Here is a 24,186-nt window from a genome sequence, read left to right on the forward strand (position 1 = left end):
TGCTGCTGCTGCTGCTGCTGCTGCCGCTGCTGCCGCTGCCTTTACTGCTGCTTTACTCTTTGCCCAGATCGCTTGGCGTTTCCCTGCCGTCCTGCCGGAGACGTTGCCTCCCTCCACACTCGAGTATCCTTCCCTCCATTTGACCCCCTTCAGTCTCCCCCGCCCCTCCACCCTACCCCCCCCCCCCTCCCCTTCCTTCCCTCCGGGTCTATTTATATCTCCTCCGGTCCCTCGGCAAAGACTAAAAATGTCCACGCCAGCTTCCACACGGCCGCCATCATCACTTCGGGACTGCCCCTCCGCCCCTCTGCCCCTCTGCCCTCCGCCTCACTCACTCACTCCGTTGCACCTTGCCTCTTCCCATTTTCCCTGCAACTTCTTGTTATATATATTCATATATACATATATATATATATATATATGTATGTATATATATATATATATATATATATATATATATACATATATATATATATCACTTCTCTGTTGTCAGCAGCTGTTGCTCAGCACTGCACTGAAGTTCAGCCTGCGGTCACAGCCAAGTGTTCGAGTTGTTTTTTTTGTTTTTTTTTACTTCCACATATTTTCCTTTATTTCCCCTTTTTCACCTCGCATACATGCACGGCTCGCTTTCTCTCTTCCCCCCCTGCCCCCCACTCTTTGCCCTTCTTTCCCCCCCCCCTCCACACACACACACGTACACCCCTTTCCCCCAGTCTCCCGCGTCTCTTTATCCCTGTCTCACTTTCACCGTCTTTATCTTTTTTTCGGTCTCTTTTCCTCTTCCTTCCTCTCTTTTCTGTCTCCGTCTTTCTCTCTTGCCTAATCCTGCCTGCCAGGCATTGCTTCATGGTTGTTAAGCATCTCAACCCGAAGAGGGCGGCGGCGGCTGGGGGGGGGGGCTGCTAGGAGGAGGAGGAGGAGGAGGAGGAGGGAGGGAGGAGGCGCACGTCATCTGGCAAGAAAAAAAAAAAAAACCCTATTGAGCAACTTAAGCGTGGTTGTTTTGCTCTGCTGGCTCGGCACAATGAAACCGCATGTGGAAGACGTGTTTACACCCCTTCATCTGAGAGTCGGAGGGTGTGGGAGAGAAGGAAGGAGTGGGAGGGAAGGTAGGAGACGGGAGAGGAGGTGGGAGACGGCGGGCGGGGAGAGCTGGTGACAAAGCGTGTGTGTGTGTGTGTGTGTGTGTGTGTGTGTGTGTGTGTGTGTGTGTGTGTGTGTGCGTGTGTGTGTGTGCGTGTGTGTGCGTGCGTGTGTGTGTGCGCGTGTGTGTGTGTGTGTGTGTGTAGTGGAGCCAAAAAAAAAATGGTGGAATAACCGAGAGGAGGCCGAAAGAGACGGAGGAAGAGGAGGGCAATAAATTGTGGAGGAAAGAGGAAAAAAAAAAAGAAAGAGAAGGAGGCCCGGATTAAAAATGACACCACGGAAAGAGTGGAGGGCGAAAGAAAAAAGGGATGAGAGAGGAGAGAGGGACTGAAATAGAGAGAGAGGGAGACTCGGTCCATCTTAGCTGAGAGACAGTGAGTCATAGCAGAAGAAAAATGCCACACTGGCATATGCTGCTGTTGTTGTTGTTGAGGAGCCTCTGTTTTTTTTTTGTTTTTTTTTTCCAAAATGGAAACCAGCTATGATTTGTGGGCAGAGATTAAAAAAAAAAAAAGTGGAGCAGATTAAACTTATTACAAACAGACAGAGTGCAATTACACAGCAGAGGAGGAGGCCATTTGTCTTCGCAGAGCTCTCATTTCCTCCTTATGAAGTTTTTTTTTTTCTTTTTTTTTTTTGGAGCTGTTGTGCAGTTGAACCCGGATGCTGTTTCGCGGAACACGTCGAGCGGTTTCTGTCAGCGCCGGGCGAGAGCTCGAGCCGGCGGACCAGCGCTCGGGAAGTATTTGCAACGCGGAGGCATCGATCAGTCGGCGGAGGCCGCAAACCCGGCTGATTTTATAGACTGCGGCTAAAGACTGTCGGTAATAAGTGTCTCCCTGCGCCCTCAGCGAAGGACAAACTCTGTTAAATCTGTCTTGGCGGGACAAAAAGGGGAAAAAAACCGAATTGAAAGGACCATTAGTGGAGGTCAAATTAGGAAAAAAAAAACCTTGCAGGGTTTGTATGAAGTAAAGCTGGGTACTATCTTTTCAATTTGCCGTGTTTGTATGTGTCCTGGAAGGCCGGGTGCCGAACTTCAATACAAAATGAAGCTCCGACCAAAATGCTTCGATTCCTGTCCAATATGGAAACGGGTTTGAGGTGTCTCCTGTTCTCTCCTGGGCTTTTGCAATTAGCAGACAGGTAAAAAAAAAAGGAGACTGTGTCTCCCAGTGGCTCCGGTGCTTCTTCCTCTTCATTGCGGGAGAGTCTGGGCGAGTGGAAGCAGCCCAGCAGCCCTGCAGAGTGTCTGCTCAACCCCGGCAGACTCTTGGAGGCGTCCCGCGTGTCCCAGAGCTTCCTGTGTTCCACCCACGGTCGTCGAGGTGTGCGGCTCGGATGGGCGACAGACAGACAGACAGACAGACTAAAGCCCACTTGTCTCTTCCTCCTCTTCCTCCTCCGTCGTCTCCTCGGTTTTTGTTCTTTTTATTCCCGCTGCTCCGCTGTTTTTTCTTGTTCCGTCTCTCCGAGATGAGACGCTGCGCTCTGTTGCACGTCTGCACTCCGTCGCCTCAGTCGTTCCACACCTCTGTTCCTGGGTCTTCCATTCCACTCTTCCTCAGCCCGAGCCGCCCTCTCCTCTCACACCGCTGTTTGTCCTTTTCCTCTAACACACTGCGCTCACCAGCTTCCGTCCTTTCCCGTCTGTCTATCCTCCCTCTTAACGTGACCGTAAGGTATTTCTGCGGCCGAGGCGGTGACGTTGACCTGTGCGCAGCTAAACACTGCAGAGTCACACACACACACACACACACACACACACGGCCCAACCCCAACCCCAACCGCAACCCCGCTAAGTTGACAAATAATATCTATGTGTCTGGACGGCTGGCTGAGTCGTATTTGGATAAGTGCTGTGTGTGTGTTGTGAGTGTTTTGTTAATATTTCTGCTTGTGCACTCTCTGCTGGTGTCCACTTCTTCATCCTATGCATCTATTGGGCTAGCAGCTGTTTTGTTCTTTGACTTTGCCCACCTGTATTTTCCTCCACCGTCCTAGTTTTGTCGAGCCTCGGCGACTGCGACCAGACTTCAGCATCAGCTCTCCTACGATTGTCTTTATTGTGCTCTGGCGTGATCGCTGAACAGCCCGTGTTTTAATCGTCCGACACTGACAGCCTTCTTATTGTCCATCACGGTGATAGTTGCCATTATCATCATCCAGCAACTAGACAAGCAGCAGGGCAGGGGGGCTGACCCCAGGCTGCGTTCAGACTGCAGGCGAATCTGATCCAAATCACATTCCGTCTCAAATCCGATCTGGCTCTGTTCAGACTGGGCCACATTATTGACTCATCTGACAGGTTGCCCTGGAGCTCGGCTTGGATGGAGCTACAGTATCTGTACCACAGGCTGATGATGAGCCAGTGAGTTTCCTCCTCTGTCCAGGGACAGCTGTTTTCTGCTTCTTCTGTCCGCTCCATTATGTTACAGCTCCGCACCTCCAATGGCACTCGCTGGTCTGGCGCATTGGGTCGAGAGTGACGTCGCGGACGGTCGAAACCCATCGGTGTGTTTGCAGCTGTTCACACTGAGACGCATCTGTCCAAATGCCGTCTGAAACCGCCTCCCGAAGCTGTTTTCAGTTCATACTACAAAAGAGCCACCCGGTTTCAATCTGGATGGGCTAGAAAAATTGGATTTTGGCTGGCAGTCTGAGCGCGTCTTTTAAGTGAACTCTTCGTGCTTCCCCCTGGCGCATTTGCATTGCATTGCCACTTGTGACTGACCATTTCTTACACACACACACACACACACACACACACACACACACTTGTAACTTCACACGTTGAGGCTTCAAGTGTCTGCCACCCACCTCCCCACCCACCTACTTGCATCCTCACCCCGGCTGACCCCGGGTTCAACACCCCCTCTCATGTACACCACACACACACACACACACACACACACACACACACACACACACACACACACACACACACACACACACGTACCTCTGAAATGCCTGCGACCTTCCAGTCTGGTTCAGTCACTCGGAGGGAGTGCGGTCAGTCTGGCTCTATGGTAGTTGGGGGCTGGGGGAGGGGTGTCTAGACACTATCCTGTCTGTCTCGCTCTGATAATGCACACACACACACACATACACACACATACACACGCACGTGCAGCTGACAGACTGCAGGCCTGCTCTGACAGCCAGGCTGTGTGTGCGTGTGCGTGCGCGTGCGCGTGCGCGTGCGCGTGCGTGTGTGCGTGTCTTGCGAGGTGACACGCGAGGTCGACGCCAGCCGCCTCACCACCGGGACGAGTCCTTGAACACGGCTCGACTTTTCGCTCCTACATTAATATTACAGCGGCGGAATATTGATAATATTAGGCTACCATTGTAATATTCATGATGTGTTATCGCGGGAGCGGCGCGATCCTCCTATCACTCTTCATGTTATATTCATAGAGATGGAGATGATCCAGCTTCACTTTCTCAGGAGCCGGGCCGGGGATTTATCGCCGACTCAGCATCGGGGTCGGCGGCTCCTGGCGGCCTTCGTCAGCACTAATCAGACTCGTTCTGTGCGAGGAAAGTAAAGTTGGTGCGGGAGGGCGAGGAGACGCGCGGCGCGCTCGAGAAGAGGAAACGGGAATGATGCCACGGCCGTCAACCAGCCGCAAAATGAACGCTGCTGTTCAACGTGATGATTATCTTTTATAGCCGTGTTCCCATGAGGTGAACTGATGACATTTTTCTGATTTGCCCTTTGTTATTATACACTACCAGTCAAAAGTCTGCACACATACTTCTGATATAATGGGTTTTCTTCCATTTTCACGATTATTTACATTGTAGATTGTCACTCAAGGCATCAAAACTATGAATGAACACACAAGCGTGAAATAACTCAAAACAAGTTTTATATTTTAGATGATCTAGAGTAGGCACCCTTCATACAAAACACATATAACATAACATATTTATTAGGTATTTGACCTCCCCCCCCGCCCCCTTTGCCACATTAATCCACAAGTCTTGGTCATTTGTATTTGATGTCTTCAGTGTGTATCTACAGTGTAGAAAGTAGTAAAGTTAAAGAGGAAACCGGTGTGTCCAAACTTTGGACTGGTGGTGTCCGTGGTGTTGACTTTATGTTGTCAGAAGCGAGTGAGTGAATTAATTTTTAAATACAGGTGCACGGTATAATGAACAATAACTCTATGAAATAGAGAGAGAAGCCCTGTACAAGGTTATAGCCAAGCAGCTTGTTTCCACCGGTAGTCTCTGGGCACATGAATAAATATAAAGTTTTTTTTTTTTTTTGTTTTGTTTGTTTTTTTTAATAGTGATGAATTTAGAATTCAACCAACGTCAAGCTACAGTTTACGCTCATCTCTATGCAAATATCTCTACCGCCCCAGACTCGTCACCCTTAAATAGCCCCCAGTACATATTAACACACAAACATCACAGCTGACATTAGAACACCTCAGTATGCAAATATGCTGGATTCCGATGTGCAAATTAAAAAAAGTACGTTAGCAAAATGACCGGAATTAGCCAGATAGCTACTGAGGCGTGGGCGCGTGACCTGCGATGTTGTTGTTATGGGCTTCATCAAGAGAAACACTCCATTGATACAACCGAGAAGAACTCAATGGTTGTCGGACTTTGTCAGAAAGACGTTTTTTATTTTGGCCAGTGTGGGTAGATTGTGTACTGTGTAGATTCTTGAAGACATTCTGCTAAGTATTTGTTTGAAGTCTGGCCCTGCAGAGCTGTTTAGCCTGAACACTTCACTCTGTCCTTGTTGGTTGAGATGTGAAGTTGTTGCTTTCTTCTTTTCTTTTTACTTTCAAGCCTGGGCGGTTTCTAAAGGGGTCCTTTGGGTGCAATGCAATCCGTCTGTGAAACTCCGGAGCGGTTACGTGGACTAGAGAGTCACGTCGGCGTGAAGCCGGAAGTCATGAGAAAAGGGGTTAAATTGTAGTTTTGTGTGAACTGTCCCTTTAATTGGTCCGACTCTTCAGTAGAGATTAACATTGTGATGCCTTCTTTAACCAGTTCTAACTCTGGCTTTGTTGTGTGTGTGTGTGTGTGTGTGTGAGTGTGTGTGAGTGTGTGTGAGTGTGTGTGAGTGTGTGTGAGTGTGTGTGTGTGTGTGTGTGTGTGTGTGTGTGACGGTCATTGCGCTGCTCACTGCTTTCTAATCCACTGGAGTGCACGTCGCCGAGGCGGAGATGGGGCCGCCTGATTTCCAGTGTGCTGCTGTGCACGGGAGAGGAAGCGATGGATGGATGGATGGATGGATGGATGGAGGGAGGGAGGGAGGGAGGCCTCCCTCCATCCAGGGAGGCCGAGCGGAGAAAAGAGAGACAGAGCTGTAATTGTTTGCTCTCTTGTTGCCCCCGAGTCCCTGCAGCATGTCTGGCACCTCGCTCGCTCCGTCTCCCTGCCTACGTCAGGGCCTCCGGCTCCCTGCACCTCCCTCCACGGCAGACACAGTCGCTGCTTCCTCCTCCTCCTCCGCCTCCTCCTTCTCTTCCTACTCCACCTCCTTCTCTTTCTCCTTCTCCTCCTCTCCCTCCTCGTCTGTCCGTCTGTTCCTCTCTCCTCTTTTCCTCCTCCTCCTCCTCTCCCCCCACGATACCTGTCTGATGGGTTTAATATCCTGTATATATATATATATATATGTATATATATATATATATATATATATATATATATATATATATATATATATATATGTATATATGTATGCGCGTGCACACACATACGCGCACACACACACACACAGAGCCAGGGCGCTCTCTCCTCAGGGTTAAGCAGCACTAAACTAGTTCATTTATTTCCACGGAGAGACTGATTGAAGTAGATGGGGGGACAATGTAACTAGACTGTTATCTCGCGCATGTTGTGTGTGTGTGTGTGTGAGACAAACACAAACACACACACACACACACACACACACACACACATTCTGTCGCTGTGAGGAACTGTTGCCGCCAGGCTGATACGAGCTGTCTGGACGCTGCAGCGCACAACTCCCTGGGGAGGTGAAGGGGTCTGTCTGTCTGCCTGCCTGCCTGTCTGTGTGTCTGTCCTGCCTGTCTGTCTGTCTGTCTGTCTGTCCTGTATGTCTGTCTGTCCTTCAAAACATTTACTCCAACTCTTTCTGTTCCTTAATGACCAAAGTCTCCCTCCTTTCCTCCCATTGCGCCAGTCTTTCAAGTGTGTGTGTGTGTGTGTGTGTGTGTGTGTGTGTGTGTGTGTGTGTGTGTGTGTGTGTGTGTGCGCACGTGTTCCCTTCCACTCCCTCCTCGTCTCCATCTACATCTGTGTGCGTGCATATTGCGTTCGCGCGCGTGTGTGTGCGCGTGTGTGTGCGCGTGTGTGTGTGTGTGTGTGTGTGTGAGTGTGTGTGTGTGTGTGTGTGTGTGTGTGTGTGTGTGTGTGTGTGCCAGCCAGCCAGCCAGCCAGCCAGCCAGCCAGGTCGCTACCATGGCGCTCCAGGAGCTCTGGGCCTTGTTGATCACGGCACCGTGCCCTGGGGTTACCATGGCAACGGCAGTGGCAGCAGACAGGGCTGTGTGTGTGTGCGTGCGTGCGCGTGTGTGTGTGTGGGCCCAGTATAGTGGGCAGAAGGCTGTGAACTCAGCAGGCCTCTAGCCGAGCTGAAACTCTCTGTGCAGCAGGAGAACGACGAGCAACTTGGAGGCATGAAAGCCTCCATTATTTTTGCCCTTTCTTCTTCTTCTTCTTCTTCTTCTTCTTCTTCTTCTTCTTCTTCTTCTTCTTCTCCTTCTTCTTCTTTTTCTCCTTCTCCTTCTCATCCTTTTCCTTCTCCTCCTCCTGCACATATGCAACGGGTTTATATGGAACTGCGCGGTGGGCTTAGGGTTCAGCCAGTCAAGTCTTGTGCTTGGGACTCGTTTGGATCGGCATAATTCCGCAGAAGTTTTTTTTTTTTTTTTTCATTTGTGTAGGAACGGCGGCACAGTTGAGTGCAGTTGCAGTTTGCACTGCCAGGTGTGACTGGGACTCAGATGTTGCTCTGGAGTGCAGCAGGAAACAGGAAATAACTGTAAAGGGAAATGGGCCAGCTGGAGGGTTTGTTGAGTTTGGCTTTGCAGTGTGTGTGTGTGTGTGTGTGTGTGTGTGTGTGTGTGTGTGTGTGTGTGTGTGTGTGTGTGTGTGTGTTTTAATACACTGTAGCTTTTTAGCCTCAAGAGGTGAAAAAAAAAAAAACCCAAAAAGAATCTGCCGTCCTTTGTGATCCAGTTTGCTGTGATTTCCTCCAGTCGTGAGCTAAATGTGAAGTAATTTCCATTACTCTGAATTTGCGAGCGGCTAACATATGTCAAAGCCTCATGGCCAATAGCGTTGTGTGCATTTACCTACCTGCACTTAACATTTTTTGCACACCACACCGCTCTCTGAAAATCCATTTGACCTGATGGGAACACGGAGTACGTTAGCCGAACACTGCAAACACACACTTTAGTGAGGATTTATTAGATTGTTTTTTTTTTTTTTTTCATCCAATCTTGTCCTGGAAACTCCCTTCACGCAAGTGCCAAGAACATTGCTCTGAGGTTTTGGTCCATGTGATATGGACCAAAACCTCAGCATAAACTGTACGCATTCAGCTGTTGCAGATTTTCATCAGCTGCACATTCAGGATGCTGCCGTCCTCCACTTCACCATATCTCAATAGTGAGATTGGATCAGAATCAATCGATCGATCGACCACATTGAGAATCGAGGACGGTCACCTGACTGCCACCATGTTTGGGACTGTGCGAACGTTCTGACACGGTTTGTTGTCCAGGGTTGAGCAGGTGTATCTGATAAAGTGATGATTGGTTTTTGGTTTTTCCTGAGTTTGTTTTGCTCACGTCCAAGAACATCTTTTCAAAATTTTGGTGTCAAGAAAATAGTTTGTCAGTTTAAAATAAACTTACTTACCTGCTCTTCCTTTCAATTTGTCCATTCTGATGGGATTTGAGCTGTCTAGACTTTCACCAACTCCTGTCATTAGACAGTTTATGAATAAAGTTATATTAAAAAAAATATATATATATATTATCCATCTCCAAACATTGTTTCCCAGTAGTTGTGTAATTCACTGTCAGCAGTTTTTGTCCCTGAATATTTCTCTGCAAAGCTCAAGCAGGAGTTTAGCACCTTCCAAAACCTGAAGCCATCTAACCAAACTACCCGAACTACGAGACCCTCATGAAACATTGCTCTTCCAACGCGCGCCGCCTGACGACCTGTCAGACGGCGGCGGCGTTGTCGCCTGTTCTGACGGCAGCTGCTGTTGTCTGTCTGTCTGCTTGTTTGCCGTGTGTCTGACAGCTTCTTTTCACTGGCAGGTCAGCTGAACTGTCTGACCTCCCGCAGGCCTCGCTCGCACACCCGGACCGGTGCACACAAACATAGCATCGCAGAGGTCAATGTACTGTCATTGGGTCAGCGTGTGCGCCGGGCTCGCCGACGCGCTCTCTCTCTCTCTCTCTCTCTCTCTCTCTCTCTCTCTCTCTCTCTCTCTCTGGGCTGCAGACTCTCAGTGGAGCGTCGGAACGTTTCAGGCATGAGGACGAGGCGCTGCGATGGCTCTGATTGGTTGTTGGTTGAGTTGATGGTGAACGCTGTGCTGTTCTGCTTGTTGGGTGTCGTTACTGTTTTGCCAGTTTCTACTGGTTGAGGCCAAAATTATTAGCCCACCTTAATTATGGAACGTTTTCCTAAAATTCTTCCCAATGTTCGCAGCATTGATTAAATTCTGTGTCATAAAACGTTCATTTCAGTTAGTGGCTCATGGTAGATTTTGGAAATAGAAATTTTTTTTTTAGTCTTGGTTTATATCAAATAAAGTGCAAAAATGGGCCGTTCAGAAATATTAGCCCACATGACGATGTGGTCAATAATGCTTCTCCACATCACACTCAATTAGCCAATCAGCTTTCAAACCAAACCTGTGCCGTCAACTGGCTTCATAACAACACTTGCGGCATGAAAGGACTCCAAGAAACAGGGCACTTGAACGCATCATTGAGACACAATGCATCTCTTATTTTCAAGCTGGTAAAAGATGAGGGACAAAAAAGAGCTTCTATTGCTGCAGAAAAAAAAAAAATCCAAATCGGAATGAGTTCAAGCTGTTGTCTACCACCGGCGCACTTCACCAAGTTTTGCACTCTGACCGCTTTCACTTTCACTCATCGAGGCTGCACAACGGCCGTCTCGTCTTTCTTTCACTTGAAAGTCATTTCTCTCGGCTGGAGGTGGAGGTTTCCGATCGAAGCGTCGGTCTCTCGCAGGTTTCGGAGGAGGGGGGGGCAGAATCGCATTTTGCAGTTGCCTCGCCCTGTTTGGCCGGTGCCTGTGGAAGACGGCGCCGCAGACGCCGGCCTTGTTGTTTTGACAAGTGGATTAGCGCTGTAATAACATCGGACCGGCGCTGCTCACGCGGGCCGATGTCGCTGCTGTACACTGTGTTCTGAAGGCCGAACCCTCGGCCCGGGTGGTCGAGACCAGGAAACCCACTCTGACTGCTTCCTGCCTTCCTTCCTCTCGTCTCAGAACCGTTGCTCCAACTGTGGAAGCGTTCTTGCTTCTTCTTCTTCTTCTTTTTTACAGCGGCAACAGGCACCGCTGTTCGACATTTATTTGGGTGACTTTCTGCTTTCTGTAGGAAACCCTCTCCTGCTCTGGCTCCGACTCCCTGAGGCTGCTGCGGCGGCGAGCGCACAGGTCCCAGACCAGTTGAGGCTTAAGCAACTACTACTACTACTACCAAGTCCCAAAAGACAAATAACAATGTTGTTACAATGTTACAACAAGGCTGCGTCTGCCTCTGCAGGAGAACTTTTAATAGCAGTTTTTCCATTAGTGAGGGAAAAAAGGGAGGAAATTTTGCTTGTTTTGGTTAGAAAAATACTCTCGTATTCAGTTGTGATCCTCAGCACGTGGATCCTCTGTTTAAGGTCAGTGACATCACCAGGGTGTCACTCAGAGTCAGTGGTGAACCGCCACTGTTTCTTCCAGTTCACATTTGTGTTCCAGCTGTGTCTTAAAAGGCCATGATGTCATTGCAGGTGAAGTGTTTTTTTAATTCAATATGCCTTGGAGCTGCTTGTTTATCTCACATAAAAAGTTTGACATGTAAAAAAAAAAAAAAAATGAACTGACGTGTAGGTTGGTTTTTATACCGAGCGCTCATTTCGTTTTCTCGTGGCGCAAACATCCGTCGGTTTCACTGACGTCGGTTTCGGCAGATGGGTTTTCCCCTCTCTCTCTCTCTCTCTCTCTCTCTCTCTCTCTCTCGCTCTCGCTCTCCCCATCCCTCCCTCTCCCTTCCTGCATGCGGTTTGTCCCAGTTGGCCATCTTCCTTCTCTCAGCCTCACCCCGCCCATCCCCTGTGGCGGCTGTGGTGGGGCCGAGGCAGGTTTAGGTGGCTTTACGTTTCAGCCCCAGCTCAGCGCTCAGTCTCCCCAGATGCAGATTAATAAACTCAACTTGGGGGGGGGGGGGGGAGGCTTTCAGGACAGGGCCTGGTTCCAGGGTCACACCGTTCCCTTTGCCTGCATGCCATACAACATGTTTGAGTTAAGACCAGCTCATTGCAGTGGGTCTGCAAGCCCGTTGCAGCTAGCTTTTGGTTGCAAGTTGTGCAAGATCGCAGACAAAAAGTCTGTTTTGTTTTGTTTTTTCCACGCTCACGGTGTTTAGGTTTACCAGTTAACCAAACGTGCATGTCTTTGCACCGTGAGGGGGGAAAACTGGAGCACCACAGGAGAACTCACGAAAACTCCACACACACACAAAAAGTATCTGAGCCAGAATCTGAAAACCTTGGGAGGCAACACCGTCCTCACATTGCCTGGTTCAGAAATGTTGATGTAATGTAATGAATGCTTTTCAACTCAGCTGTTTGGCAGTTTGGCAGTGTTTTACAGCCTGTTTGCAAGTGTTTGTTTTTTTGTTTGTTTGTTTGTTTTTAGAGCTGGGTGCCAAACTTCAATGAAGCACCAACTGAAATGCTCATTGAGTATCTAAAAATGAATCATCTTCAGGTTGCAATATCCAAGAAAGTAAATCTAAGAGTCTGCATGCCAATAATCCTTCGGCATGTGTCTGTCAAGAGGTGAAGTCGCTACCGATTGGCTTTCACTTTGCAGAGACGTGAAGCAATGTCACTCAAGGTGGATCAAATTGAAGCAAGATGCAACATTTGTGCAAAGGACGGAATGACAACAAACTCGATTTGGTGGAAATCCTGATTTGAATCACCAGTGAAATGGAAAATAAAGGTTTTTCAAAACAACTGGTGTCAAGGAAACATCCTTAGTGTTTTGCAGGTCGTCTACTCCAGTGGATTCACTTCAGGTGCTGTTCAGGTGCTGTTCAGAAAGTACACACGCGAATCAAAGGCGTTGTGTTGGGAAACAGCTGAGTGGACATTGTGTCGTTTTTCCTTACAGAGCTGCAGGCGCGCGCACACACACACAAGGACGCGAGCCACATACACAAAGTGTGTGAGTGGCCCGGCAGTGACTAAGAGAATGAGTCAGAGGTCAGACTGCGTGCCAAGAACAGACAAGGTCAAGACTTCTGCTCAGAACAGAACAGGCAGTGCGGCAGGAGGGATGGAGAGGGGAGGAAGAAGGGAGGGAGGGAAGGAGGGAGCCTTGGTGCACCCCGCTAGAGTGCAGGACGAGGAGAATGGGACGAGATGGAATGATGGTGGGCGAGAGAGGAATGTGAGAACGGAGGATGGGATGCAGATGACAGGAAGAGACTTGTGGAGAGGTAGAGGTGCGGGGGAGGGGGCTGATCAAGAGATTGGGGAGGTGGGGGGAATCAAGTATGAAACAATGAACAAGAGGCGGCCGCGGTTTGGGAGGTGCGTGCGTGCGCGTGTGTGTCACCGACTGTCGCTGGCGAAGGACAGGAACACGGCAGTTATTCATTGTCGCCACAAAGACGCCTCTGTCGCGAGCGCGACGGACCCACTGACACAGTCCGGCAACAACTCATCTTTTCTGAGTCTCTCTCTCTCTCTCTCTCTCTCTCTCTCTCTCTCTCTTCTCTCTCCGCGCTTCTCCGCAAAAGTCAGCCAGAGAGGCGGCAACACAGTCCGCCCGCCCTCGACTCGACGTCGCATCGGGGCGTTTTGACCTGTGCTGCCCCCTGCTGGTCGCTTTGAGTCACAGCATCAACCCGCTCGATAGCGTTCGTTTTCTGAAATTTTCCTCATTGGAAAAAAAAAAGAAGAAAAAAGCCTGCAATCCATTCAGTTGTTTTCAGGTGTCCTGATCGTGAGGATGTGTTTCTGAACCTTTTTTTTTTAGAAAAAAGTTTAAAAAGAAATTACCTATTTCAAACTTTATTTGTCACAGGGGACAAATAAAGTTCACAGTATTTACAGTATAGAAAGAGCAGCAGGAACAATCTAGAATACCGCTGCAAAATGTTGCTTTTTTTTACTCTTTATATTTTCAAGCCTGTCGAGCGATGCCACGAGCTGCTACCGTTATGTAACACCGGCCTCTCTTCTCTCCCCCCCCCCCCGCCCCCCTCTCCTGCCCGTGTGTGTTCCTTACGCAGCTGAACTGGAGTTTGTTCAGATCATCATCATCATCGTGGTGATGACGGTGATGGTGGTGGTGATCATCTGCCTGCTCAACCACTACAAGCTCTCCACGTGGTCCTTCATTACGAGGCAGAGCCAGGCCCGCAGACACGAGCACGCCCTGCAGCAGGTCAGTAGCGCCGTGTGTGTGTGTGTGTGTGTGTGTGTGTGTGTGTGTGTGTGTGTGTGTGTGTGTGTGTGTGTGTGTGTGTGTGTGTGTGTGTGTTTCCTTCCTTCCTTCGGTCGCTCCGACGGAGCCGTTTTCTCTGCGACTCCTGCCAGTGATCCAAAGTTATACCAAGAGTGAGAAACTCCGTGTCTGCCTCGTTCATCTGTTCTCACCCGGCACCCCACCACCACCACCACACGCACACACACACACACACACACACACACACCTCATTGTGACAGTACACTTCTTTAGTGGCGAAGGCAGGACAAACACGGCCTTTCTACCAGCGAGTTCCCAGTGAAGCTGCGCCGAGCTAAATGGATCCTTTTCATGCCGGTTCAGAGTGTCTGTCCCACTTTCACCCAGGCGGCGGCGGCAGCAGCAGCAGCAGCAGCTTCGCCCCAGTCTGTTAGGTGAACTTGCTGAATTTGGTTCCTTTTCAAGCAGCCAGACTGTGTCGGGCCTTGATGTTTAATTCACTGCAACAGCGTCTAGACAGTAGCGCCTCTGCCACCGTACTAATATGTCAACACACACACACACACACACACACAGGCGCGTGCAGACACACAAACTTCCCCACATCTAATCTGCAGACGCAGGACCAAGTTTTGAATAGGATCTGTTTTTCCCACTATTGTGAATCATCAGAAAAAAATGAGAGCTTTTCTACATTTTGGACATGTTGCTGGTCATTAGTGAAATTCAGTTAATATTCTTTTCATCTTTTTTTTATTTTCGTATTTGTCTGCCTCGGACGAGGCTCCATTCAAAACGGGACAAAACATGAGCGGTGAGTGCTGCGTCTGAAAGCTGCAACCAGCACGCAGGGAGGGAGAGCGGCAGTCTGAAAGGGCCGTGAGATGCCCTTTGCCCCCACACTGACACGAGCACCGCCAGGATCTTCATCTTCATCTTCATCTTCATCTTCATCTTCATCTTCTTCTTCTTCTTCTTCATCGTCTTCGTCTTCTATTTTAGAACTTGTTGCGTCTTTGGAAAAAAGGTCCAGGAGTGGCACGAACAGACGGGAGCCCGCGCAGCTATTTCATATTTGCTCCAGCATGTGATGCTGTTTGTTGCACCTCTTCATCTGGTTTATTTTCCGAGACGCCCGCTGTCTGCCTTTTTGTTGTCTCCAAACCCAAGGCAGGATTTTAGCTTTAAAGGCATCGGTTGTTTCCTTGCTATTGACGTTTCATCTTTTGTCCTCATTATTATGCTGTTATACTCCCCCTCCCCCGTCCCCTCATCATCCTGTTTTATTCACCAGGAAATTGTTTCATGTCCCCTTCATGTTCCCGCATCAAAACCCGTCCCAGCCAAAACAAACAGCCGGGCGGAAGCAGTTGTGTTGAAAAAAAAAAAAAGCCATTTGGGCAACAGGCCTTTTAGCGGCGTTAAACACATGCTAAGTTTTTCAAACAGATGAAACGGTCACTTTGTCAGCGTGTTACAGTGGGAGGCACTGTGTGACTTTCCCACTCTGACCGGGTGACGTGTGGAAAATGTCACGAAAGCTTCTTTACATGCCGCCATGCTGCAAAACGTTAAGCTTCTTCCATATTATTGTTGTTCTGGTCTGCAGGATGGATGTCTGTGGCCTTCAGACAGCGGCTCTCGACACGGTGCCTCCGAGGTAAGACCACCAGCATGCTGTGGATGGATGGATGGATGGATGGATGGATGGAGGGATAGATAGATAGATAGATAGATAGATACAGTAGATAGATGATTCATTTGCAACTCCAGTCCAGCTATATGCTGGATTCTTGGGTCAACTACTCGATAGGGATGGGGAATTATAGATTTAAAAAAATATATATCGTGATCATTTCTGGCATTTATCGCGATAACGATCAACATGACGATAAATTAGATAATGTTTAAACTCCGTCTTTTTGAGTAATAGTAATAATACTAATAATAATACTACTAATGGCTCTGATTTATACCAAGGTTCTCAAGTCACCCACATTCAAACTTTATTCTTGAGAGTTCGAGAATTACATTAATTAAAGGAATAAGGCAATGAAAGATAAAAACTAAATATTTCTAGGTACAAATGGAAAAGAAAAATCAAGATATTTATATCTGGGTAGTTGAATTTACAGCTATCTACATTCTGACAATAACTAAGACTTTATTGCACCTCTGAGAAAAATGCACAGCTGTGAAGGGGATGGAGTTACCTTCTCATTTAACGTTATCACGTTGAAATACTGCAAAATACTGTATTTAAAAAAATGTTTTTAGCATTCTCTAGATGTTTTTTAAATTTTTTATCAATACATTGTTTTCAAAACACGCTACTCCTAAAACAATCACCGTGATCATTTTTGCCAGACGCCCCCTGCAGTGGCGGCGGCGTCACATTGAGTCACGCGTCTCCCAGCTCCCCGTAGACGCCACGCGCTCTTGTATTTCTCTGAAGAGCGTCTGCTTTGTTAGCGCTTTGTTGCCTTCTGCCGTCTCCACTGAAAAAGGTTCACCGTGCCTGCGTCGACTACTGAATGCGCCCCCGCTGAATGCGACTGCGGCCGAGACGCTCGGGTCTGTGAAGGGGACGCGGCGGAAGGAAGGCCCTTTTACAAACCGCCTCCCTCCACTTGAGCCGGTCATAAAGCGTTTGGCATTTTTTTTTTTTTTTTTTTTTTTTTTTATCGGTCAGAGGCCACTGCGGTTTTCAATCGTACATTAAGAAACTCCTTTTTGCCGCCGCGTTAATGCTTGAAGCACCGCTGACAATGCGGGCCCTTTGATTTTTCCGGAATGCCAAGTTTTGGGGGTCAGCGGTGACTTTAATGTGCGACCGGGCTGCGACTCAAAGTCGTGAACTCGATGGCGTCGGACAGCCGTTCAAGCAAAACGTCACATGGCTGCCAGTGTTCATTTCGTTGACGAAGAGTTCGATGGGAAAATATTTGCTAGAGAATCTTTTTCACGCACACAGGCTCGGACTGAAAGTGGTGCAAGTGACATATTGGCCAAATAATCAGACATAAAGCAAGAGAAAAAATATGTAGGGAGGGACTAATGGAGATTTCCAGTGGTTTATTAGCATTAGCGACAATGTTGTGCTCTTTACTTGGTCCTAGCGCAACAGTGTCCCACGAACAGAACGGAAATATCGGAGCTAAATCAAGTGTTTCACCTCGCCGGAGGTCGCTGGCAGAAGTGAGTTCATCTGTATTTAGAAGTGCATTTGAGAATTGCACTTCACAGTTTCTCTTATTTTTGTCACTCTGTACACACTATCAGACAGTAGAAGAAGTAAAATAAAAGAGGTCTTCCACATCACGACGGCGTCCACGTCCGTTAAAACCTTCATACCGTCTCAAAACAAACTGTGGGTTAGCTCCAATAACACGTATCGCGTCCGTTTGCTTTTCGTAGCTTTTCAGGGGCAAACTATAAAAAAAAAAGAAAACCGTAGGCCGCAAAGTCTACAGAGGCTCCTGGAGTATTTGGCTTCAGCCAGCCGAGAGGCAAAGGTGTAAACAAAAGTTAATAAGGAAGAAAATCCAAGAAAACATTTTGCGAGAGGGGGATAGATGATGGAGGCAAAGGAGGGCGAAGGTGGGCCGAGCGCGAGAAGGGGTGAGGGATGATCAAGCGAGGCTGAAAAAAAAAAAAACACACACACACACACACACACACACAAACTGTCAACATTAAAGCATCCAGAGAGACGCAGAGAGGGAAGGAAAAAGGGCCACAGAGAGCGACGAGCGCCGAGGGAGACGCAGCCGATGAACGTGGGTGGCTGATAGATGCAGGGGGGTGGGGGGGGTGGGGGGGTCGCTGTGTGTGTGCGGTGGGGGGGGGGAGGGGGGGGGGCGGATGGATTTTGGTGCGTCATTAATCAGCAACACCTCCCCTGACACTGTCTAGACAGCCGTCTGAGAGCTGCCCTGCTCTGCTGCGCTCTGCTCCCTCTATCAGCGCTGCACCTCTCCCTCCCTCCCTCCCTCCCTCACCCACCCGTCTGTCTGGCTCGCTCTCCGCTGCCTCCTCCTCTCTCTCTCTCCCATTCACTCTCTCTCCCTCCCTCGCACTCCCTCCCCTCCCTCCATTTATCTCGACGGCGCTCTCTTCCCCTCCTCTCTCCTGCCGACGCTCCTTATCTCCGCAGCCTTTCTTGTTAATCCCTCCCGCTCCTCTTTCTTTCTCTCCCTCTCTCCCTCCTGTTTCGATCGCCCTGATCCTTTTACCTCCCCCACACCCACCCCCAACCTCACCGTAGCCCGCTCTCTCCACCCAGACTTTTGCTTTTGTCAGTGGGGGTTGACAATTAGAGCGGCGGTGGCTAATTGAAATGGGTTCCCCTCTGATAACGGCGGCGTTGAATCGGACAGAAATGCGAGACGGCGAGAAAATGGATCGCGCCGCCGCAGTCTGGGGAGCTAATTGAGGTGAAGATCTAACACCAAGCAAGCAAGCGAGCAAGCGGGGGGAAAGAAAGAAAGAAATCACAGCGCACTAAAAAAGAAGAGGAAAAAAGAGAGCCGCGGAGGTGCGAGACTTTTCCATCAGTCTGAGTTCAGGCGGCGAGTCGGATGAGTCCCTGTTGTGTTGGAGGGCCAGGCTGAAGTTAAAGGGGGAGGGAGGGGGGAAAGAAAATGTATATGAGATATAATAAAAATCTTAACCCAGCAGCAGCAGCAGCAGCAGCAGTAGCGGCAGCAGTAGTAGCAGCAGCAGCAGCAGCAGCAGCAGTAGCAGCAGCAGCAGCAATAGTAGCAGTAGCAGCAGCAGCAGCAGCAGCAGCAGCAGCAGTAGCAGCAGCAGCAGCAGCAGTAGCAGCAGCAGCAGCAATAGTAGCAGTAGCAGCAGCAGTAGCAGCAGCAGCAGTAGTAGCAGCAGCAGCAGCAGCAGCAGCAGCAGCCAGTCGGTGCCCGAACCCAGCCGAGGCGAGATGGAAGCCACTTCCACCTCCGGCTGGGTTGCACAGAGTTGCGCCGGGCTGTTGCTGCTGACACCTGCGATGATGTCACAGAGGGAGCTTCCGTTTCCCACCAAATCCCCACGTTTTTCCCCACCAAACCCGCTCGGACTCTTCCGCATCAGGGGGACAAATGATGAAGAGGAGGTGACACGAGAGGGAAATGGAGGATTTTACCAGCGTCTTGGAACTCATTTTAGACATTTCATTGGAGGTTGTTTAACACCGCTGTTGTTATTACAGGTGTCAATTACGTGATTATCTCCTGCTAGTTTGTCTCATCAACTGTACTGGGGGAGTAACGGGGGGGGGAATTATAAAAACAAATTTATTAAAAATTTATATAAATTAAATATTTTTCCATTTCCAGTCATCAAAAGATTTATTGAAGTTGTTGAATATTGTAGATGGCAGTTTTACAGCTTGGACCGTGTATGAGAACCGTTCTAAGGGTAGGAAAACCAAATGACTTTTATCCTACTGTGATTAATACACTTTTATGAATGTATTCATGGGCAGCATGTGAAGCATTTTCCAATATGAAAATCAGAAATCCAGCCAGCTTTTACACACTGGACCTCTAAAGGCTTCTCGGAAGCACATGGTTTTCCGAAAAAAAAAAAAAAAAAAAAAAAAAATTGTATTTACTTAATCGCTTCAATATTTGTGCCCCCCCCCCTCAGGTCTTATACGCCCCGCAGGCCCGGGACCGCTTCACCGCCCCCTCCTTCATGCAGCGCGACCGCTTCAGCCGCTTCCAGCCCACCTACCCCTACCTGCAGCACCAGATCGACCTGCCGCCCACCATCTCGCTGTCGGACGGCGAGGAGCCGCCGCCCTACCAGGGCCCCTGCACGCTGCAGCTGCGGGACCCCGAGCAGCAGATGGAGCTCAACCGCGAGTCGGTGAGGGCGCCGCCCAACCGCACCATCTACGACAGTGACTTGATCGACATGGGTGGCGGCGGCGGCGGCGGAGGACTGGTGGTGGGAGGGGTCGGGGGCGGCACTGGTGGGGGCGGGGGAGGGGTCGTAGGAGGAGGAGGAGGGGGGGGTCCCAGGCCTCCCAGCAGCAACTCGGGCATCAGCGCCGCCAACTCCAGCAGCCACGGGCGCATGGAGGGCCCGCCGCCCGCCTACAGCGAGGTGATGGGCCACTACCCGGGCGCCGCCTTCTTTCTACACCAGCACAGCAATAACCAGAGGGGGGGTGGCGGCGGCGGCGGCGGCGGCGGGCCGAGGACCATCCAGCAGCAGCAGCAGCAGCAGCAGCAGAGCCGGTCGGAAAGCACAATAGTACCTGCCAAGGCCAAAGACGGCCGAGCCGAGGAGCTGGTGTGAAGGACGGAAGGAAGGACAGAGTGGGCGGGGCTACGGGGGCCGGCCACGCCCCCCCCCCTCCCCCACCACCGCCACCTCAGACTGAGAATCCCCCCCTCTTCCCTCCTCCTCCCCCTCCTCTTCTTCTTGGAGGCCCTGAGCACCTGCAAGACGTGCTCTCTCTCTCTCCCCCTCTCTCTCTCTCCCCCTCTCTCTCTCCGCACTCCCATTGCACAAACACAATACGGAGCCTCGCGACAACCGGACGAGAGCAAGCGAACGCCTCATTTCAGTTTCCTTGTATTTTTATTTATTTTTTGCTTTTTGTTTTTTATGGGGGGGAGGTTTTTTTGTTTTGTTTTGTTTTGTTTTGTTTTGTTTGTTTGTTTGTTTGTTTTGGTTTTCTTTCTGCGGACGTTCGGTGCTCAAACGGCGAGCGCCGCTGCGGCACAATGTGCGCACTGTTTGAAACCTGCTTTTTTTTCCATTTTATTTTTTATCGTCGTTATGATTAATATTGTCGTCATTTTTTTTTTTTTATTCCCGCTATAAGAAAGAAAAAACATTGCTAGCACAGATTGCTAGAACCCCCCCCCCCCCCCCCCCCCCCCCCAGTTCTCGGGCGACGCCGCCTTCCCCCGGGAACCGAGGAGGATTTTCTTTTTCTTTTTCTTCATTTTTTTCTTCTTTCTTTTCTTTTTTTTTTTGTTCAGACCGGGATCTGTGCACAAAAGCGAGAAACTGAGAATCAATGACTTTGGAGAGGACACGAGAGACTCTCACCGCCTCACCCCTCCCTCCTCCCAAAACTCCCCTCTCTCTCTCTCTCTCCCCCCCCCCCAAAAAAAAAAAAATCTTAGTGCCAAGGTTCACATGGAGGAAAGCTACGAGGGGGGAGGGAGGGAGGGAGGGGGCGGGGCTTATCGATCTAACATTCAGACACACATGAGAGAGAAAAAAAAGAAAAGTTATCTCAAAGTTGCACTATCCTTTCGTCGCAAAAGAGTCGAGGGGGAGAAACGACGACGGCGACGACGTTTGTTTTTGTTTTTTTTCTTTTTGTCCTTTTTACAAACAGACTGACTGAAACTCCGCCGCTCCAGAGTCGTTTTAACAGTTGGGAGCAAAAGGAAAAAAGAAAAAGAAAAGAAAAAAAAAAAAAAGCAAACAAGTATTATGAGCTTGTCTCCTTCCTTCTTTTTTTTTTTAAATCGTTATTTCTGTTTTATGTTATTTTTATTCTTCTTTTCTTTTTTTTCTTTTCTTTCGAACTTCAAGAGATAACACACGATGTACCCAGCCTACATTTTTCTGTCTGCTTCAAACACCACAAGCACAGTGAGACTGCGTCTGCGTGCACTTCGGCCCGGCAGGGGAGGCAATGGGGTTGTGGACCTGTTGTGTTTCTTCTGGGGTTTTTTTGTGCATTGTTTCGTTGTTCCTTCTTTCAGATTGTGCGTTCGCGGAAAAAAAAAAACTACATCCGGAAAATCCCCGAAAACTCTTGAGAGAGAGAAGAAGAGAAGGACGGAAGCCGGGTCCACGCGCGCTCGCAGCTGATTCAGCTCCTCTTCCTCCTCCTCCTCCTCGTCTTTCCCGGACCCCCCCTCCCTCACCCGTCCTCGACCCCTCCAGCTTATCTCCACGATGCACAGTGCATTCTGCCAACAGCCACGCTGAACACGAAGCCCCTCAGCCGCGACGAGGAGAAGGAACCTGCCCCCCCCCCCCCTTGCCCCAAATTTTCTTAGAAATTTTCTAAGAAATGGAAGAAGAAAAAACGGGAGACTCTGCGTCTCTCCGTCTCCGAAGCCACACACACACACACACACACAAAAAACACAACGAAACCAAGCTAAAGCGACGAGAGACTCCTGGTCGGCCTTCGCCAAGACAGACAGACGGACGGACGGACGGACGGACGGACACACAGACAGGCAGGCAGCGGTCGTCTGGAGTGAGAACTGTCTTGTTGTCCAAGTCAAAGGGCTATGGGAGGGTCCTGCTCTTTCTTTTTCTTTTTTTCTGTTTTTGTAAGAGAAAAAAACCTTTTTGAAAAACGGAGCCTTTCTCTCTCCCTCTCTCTCCCCCTCTCTCTCTCTTTCTCTCTCTCCCTCTCTCTCTCTCCCTCTCTTTCTCTGCTCATCGTTGCCTTCTCCTCTGCTCTCGCGCTGTCGTCCGTCTGTCGCCTCCTCGTTTACGTTACGACACCAGTGCCCCCCCCCACCCCCTCCCATCTCGTCAACCCCCCCCCCCCTCCCCCTTATCCCCTACACCCCCTCCTCCTCCTTCCCTCCCTCCCTCCACCTGCGTGCATAAAAAAAAAAGTGCATTCAATTGATGCCGAGTCCGCCGAGCCCTTTAAAGTGGAGACTGGAGTGGAGCCTCGTTTATCAGTGTGCTAGTGCTGGTCCTCTCCTCCCCCTGTGTGTGTGTGTGTGTGTGTGTGTGTGTGTGTGTGTGTGTGTGTGTGTGTGTGTGTGTGTGTGTGTGTGTGTGTGTGTGTGTGTGTGTGTATTTGTCTGTCGCGTAGACCTCTCGACAACACAGAAAAGCACTTAATGCTCCTGCAGGGGCATTGTGTGTGTGTGTGTGTGTGTGTGTGTGTGTGTGTGTGTGTGTGTGTGTGTGTGTGTGTGTGTGTGTGTGTGTGTGTGTACGCTTCTCTGAGTCGGCCACCTGATGTATCTCCAGGTTCCCAATCAAGGTTATTTGTTTGGCCCCAACACGTCATCAATGCAGCTTTCATCAGAACCACAGACGCATGATGATGATGATGATGATGATGATGATGATGATGATGATGATGATGATGATGATGGCGATGATCATTATCATGATTGAGGATGATGATGATGACCTTGGCGATGGTGATGGCAATGATGATCATGATCGTCATGATTGATGATGATGGCGATGGCTATGATGATGATCATCATCATCGCCATCATCTTCATCATCATGATCAATAATGATGATCATGATCATGATTGAGGATCATCATGATTGATGATGATGACCATCATCATCATTATTGATGATGATGAAGATGATGGCGATGATGATCATGATTGATGATGACGGTAATGATGGTGGTGATGACGATCACCATCATTACCATTGCGGTGATGGTGATCATCACGATTGTCACCAGTGATGATGATTTAGCAGCGTTGTGGCACTGATTTCAACCACTAGGTGGTTGATTGCAGAAGATGACCTCAGCGTGTCGCCACTCGTCTCCATTGGCAGACGGCGTAAAGGAGCTAAAGGTAAAAGCTCCTTGAGCTCCATCAAATTTCCAACTCCAAGGTCAAAACTACAGTACGCCATTTATTCGTGGTGACACTGGGACACAGGGCCGCTGCCAGTGATCTTAGTAGACAAGTGAAAGACCAGTTTCCACCCTGGAGCAGCTCACTCTACTCCCGCTGCACCAGTTACGGGAGGCTGTTGTTTTCCGTCACGACAAAGCGACACACAAGCCCAAAAACCATATCAGCTGTGGATTTGCAGAAGCTCATGAATATGTGAAGTCAGTCAGGTGGTGCCTGCGGTGGGAGGTCAGCAGCTCCGGCCGCTCCCGTGAAACGAAACACATCAGTGTGTTGGAATGTACACATGCGTCTGTGGTCAGCGTGTCCGTCGGACCCTACACGTGTGTGTGTGTGTGTGTGTGTGTGTGTGTGTGTGTGTGTGTGTGTGTGTGTGTGTGTGTGTGTGTGTGTGCGTGCGTGTGCGTGCGTGTGTGTGTACGTACGTGTTACTACATCGCTGCTGCTATTGCTGCTGCTGCTGCTGCTACTACTATGGTTGCTAACTGCTGCTTCTCATGCCCCCCCCCCCATGCTCATCCAGCCTCCCCCGTCTCCCCCATACACACACACACATACACACACGCACGCCCGACTCGAACCACCAGAGAAGAGAATTTTCCCTCCCTCCTCCTCCTCCTCCTCCTCCCTCTCGCCTCGGTCTGCCCGCGCGGTCATAGCTTGTAAAAGT

At 49.5% G+C, this 24,186-nt stretch overlaps 2 protein-coding genes across 3 annotated transcripts in view; one reads left to right on the forward strand and one right to left on the reverse strand.

Moving 5' to 3' along the window:
- Positions 1–20,588, forward strand: part of LOC142897996 (low-density lipoprotein receptor class A domain-containing protein 4-like) — a 181,091-nt gene extending 160,503 nt beyond the window's left edge. Inside the window, exons 5-7 of one of the 2 annotated variants that reach the window (XM_076040697.1) lie at positions 13,721–13,875; positions 15,506–15,556; positions 19,546–20,588. In XM_076040697.1, coding sequence (XP_075896812.1) covers positions 13,721–13,875; positions 15,506–15,556; positions 19,546–20,202 — 863 coding nt within the window. In that variant the 3' untranslated portion in view covers positions 20,203–20,588. The remainder of the gene's footprint in view (positions 1–13,720; positions 13,876–15,505; positions 15,557–19,545) is intronic. The other variant, XM_076040698.1, reaches the window with a different exon arrangement.
- LOC142897995 (TGF-beta receptor type-2-like) overlaps positions 1–24,186 on the reverse strand; it is a 336,150-nt gene that overhangs the window by 140,328 nt on the left and 171,636 nt on the right. The window lies entirely within an intron of this gene.

The sequence above is a fragment of the Nelusetta ayraudi genome, unplaced genomic scaffold (genome assembly GCF_046127955.1).
Source record: "Nelusetta ayraudi isolate G7.1 ecotype Tasmania unplaced genomic scaffold, CSIRO-AGI_Nayr_v1 ptg000063l, whole genome shotgun sequence".
Taxonomy (NCBI): domain Eukaryota; kingdom Metazoa; phylum Chordata; class Actinopteri; order Tetraodontiformes; family Monacanthidae; genus Nelusetta; species Nelusetta ayraudi.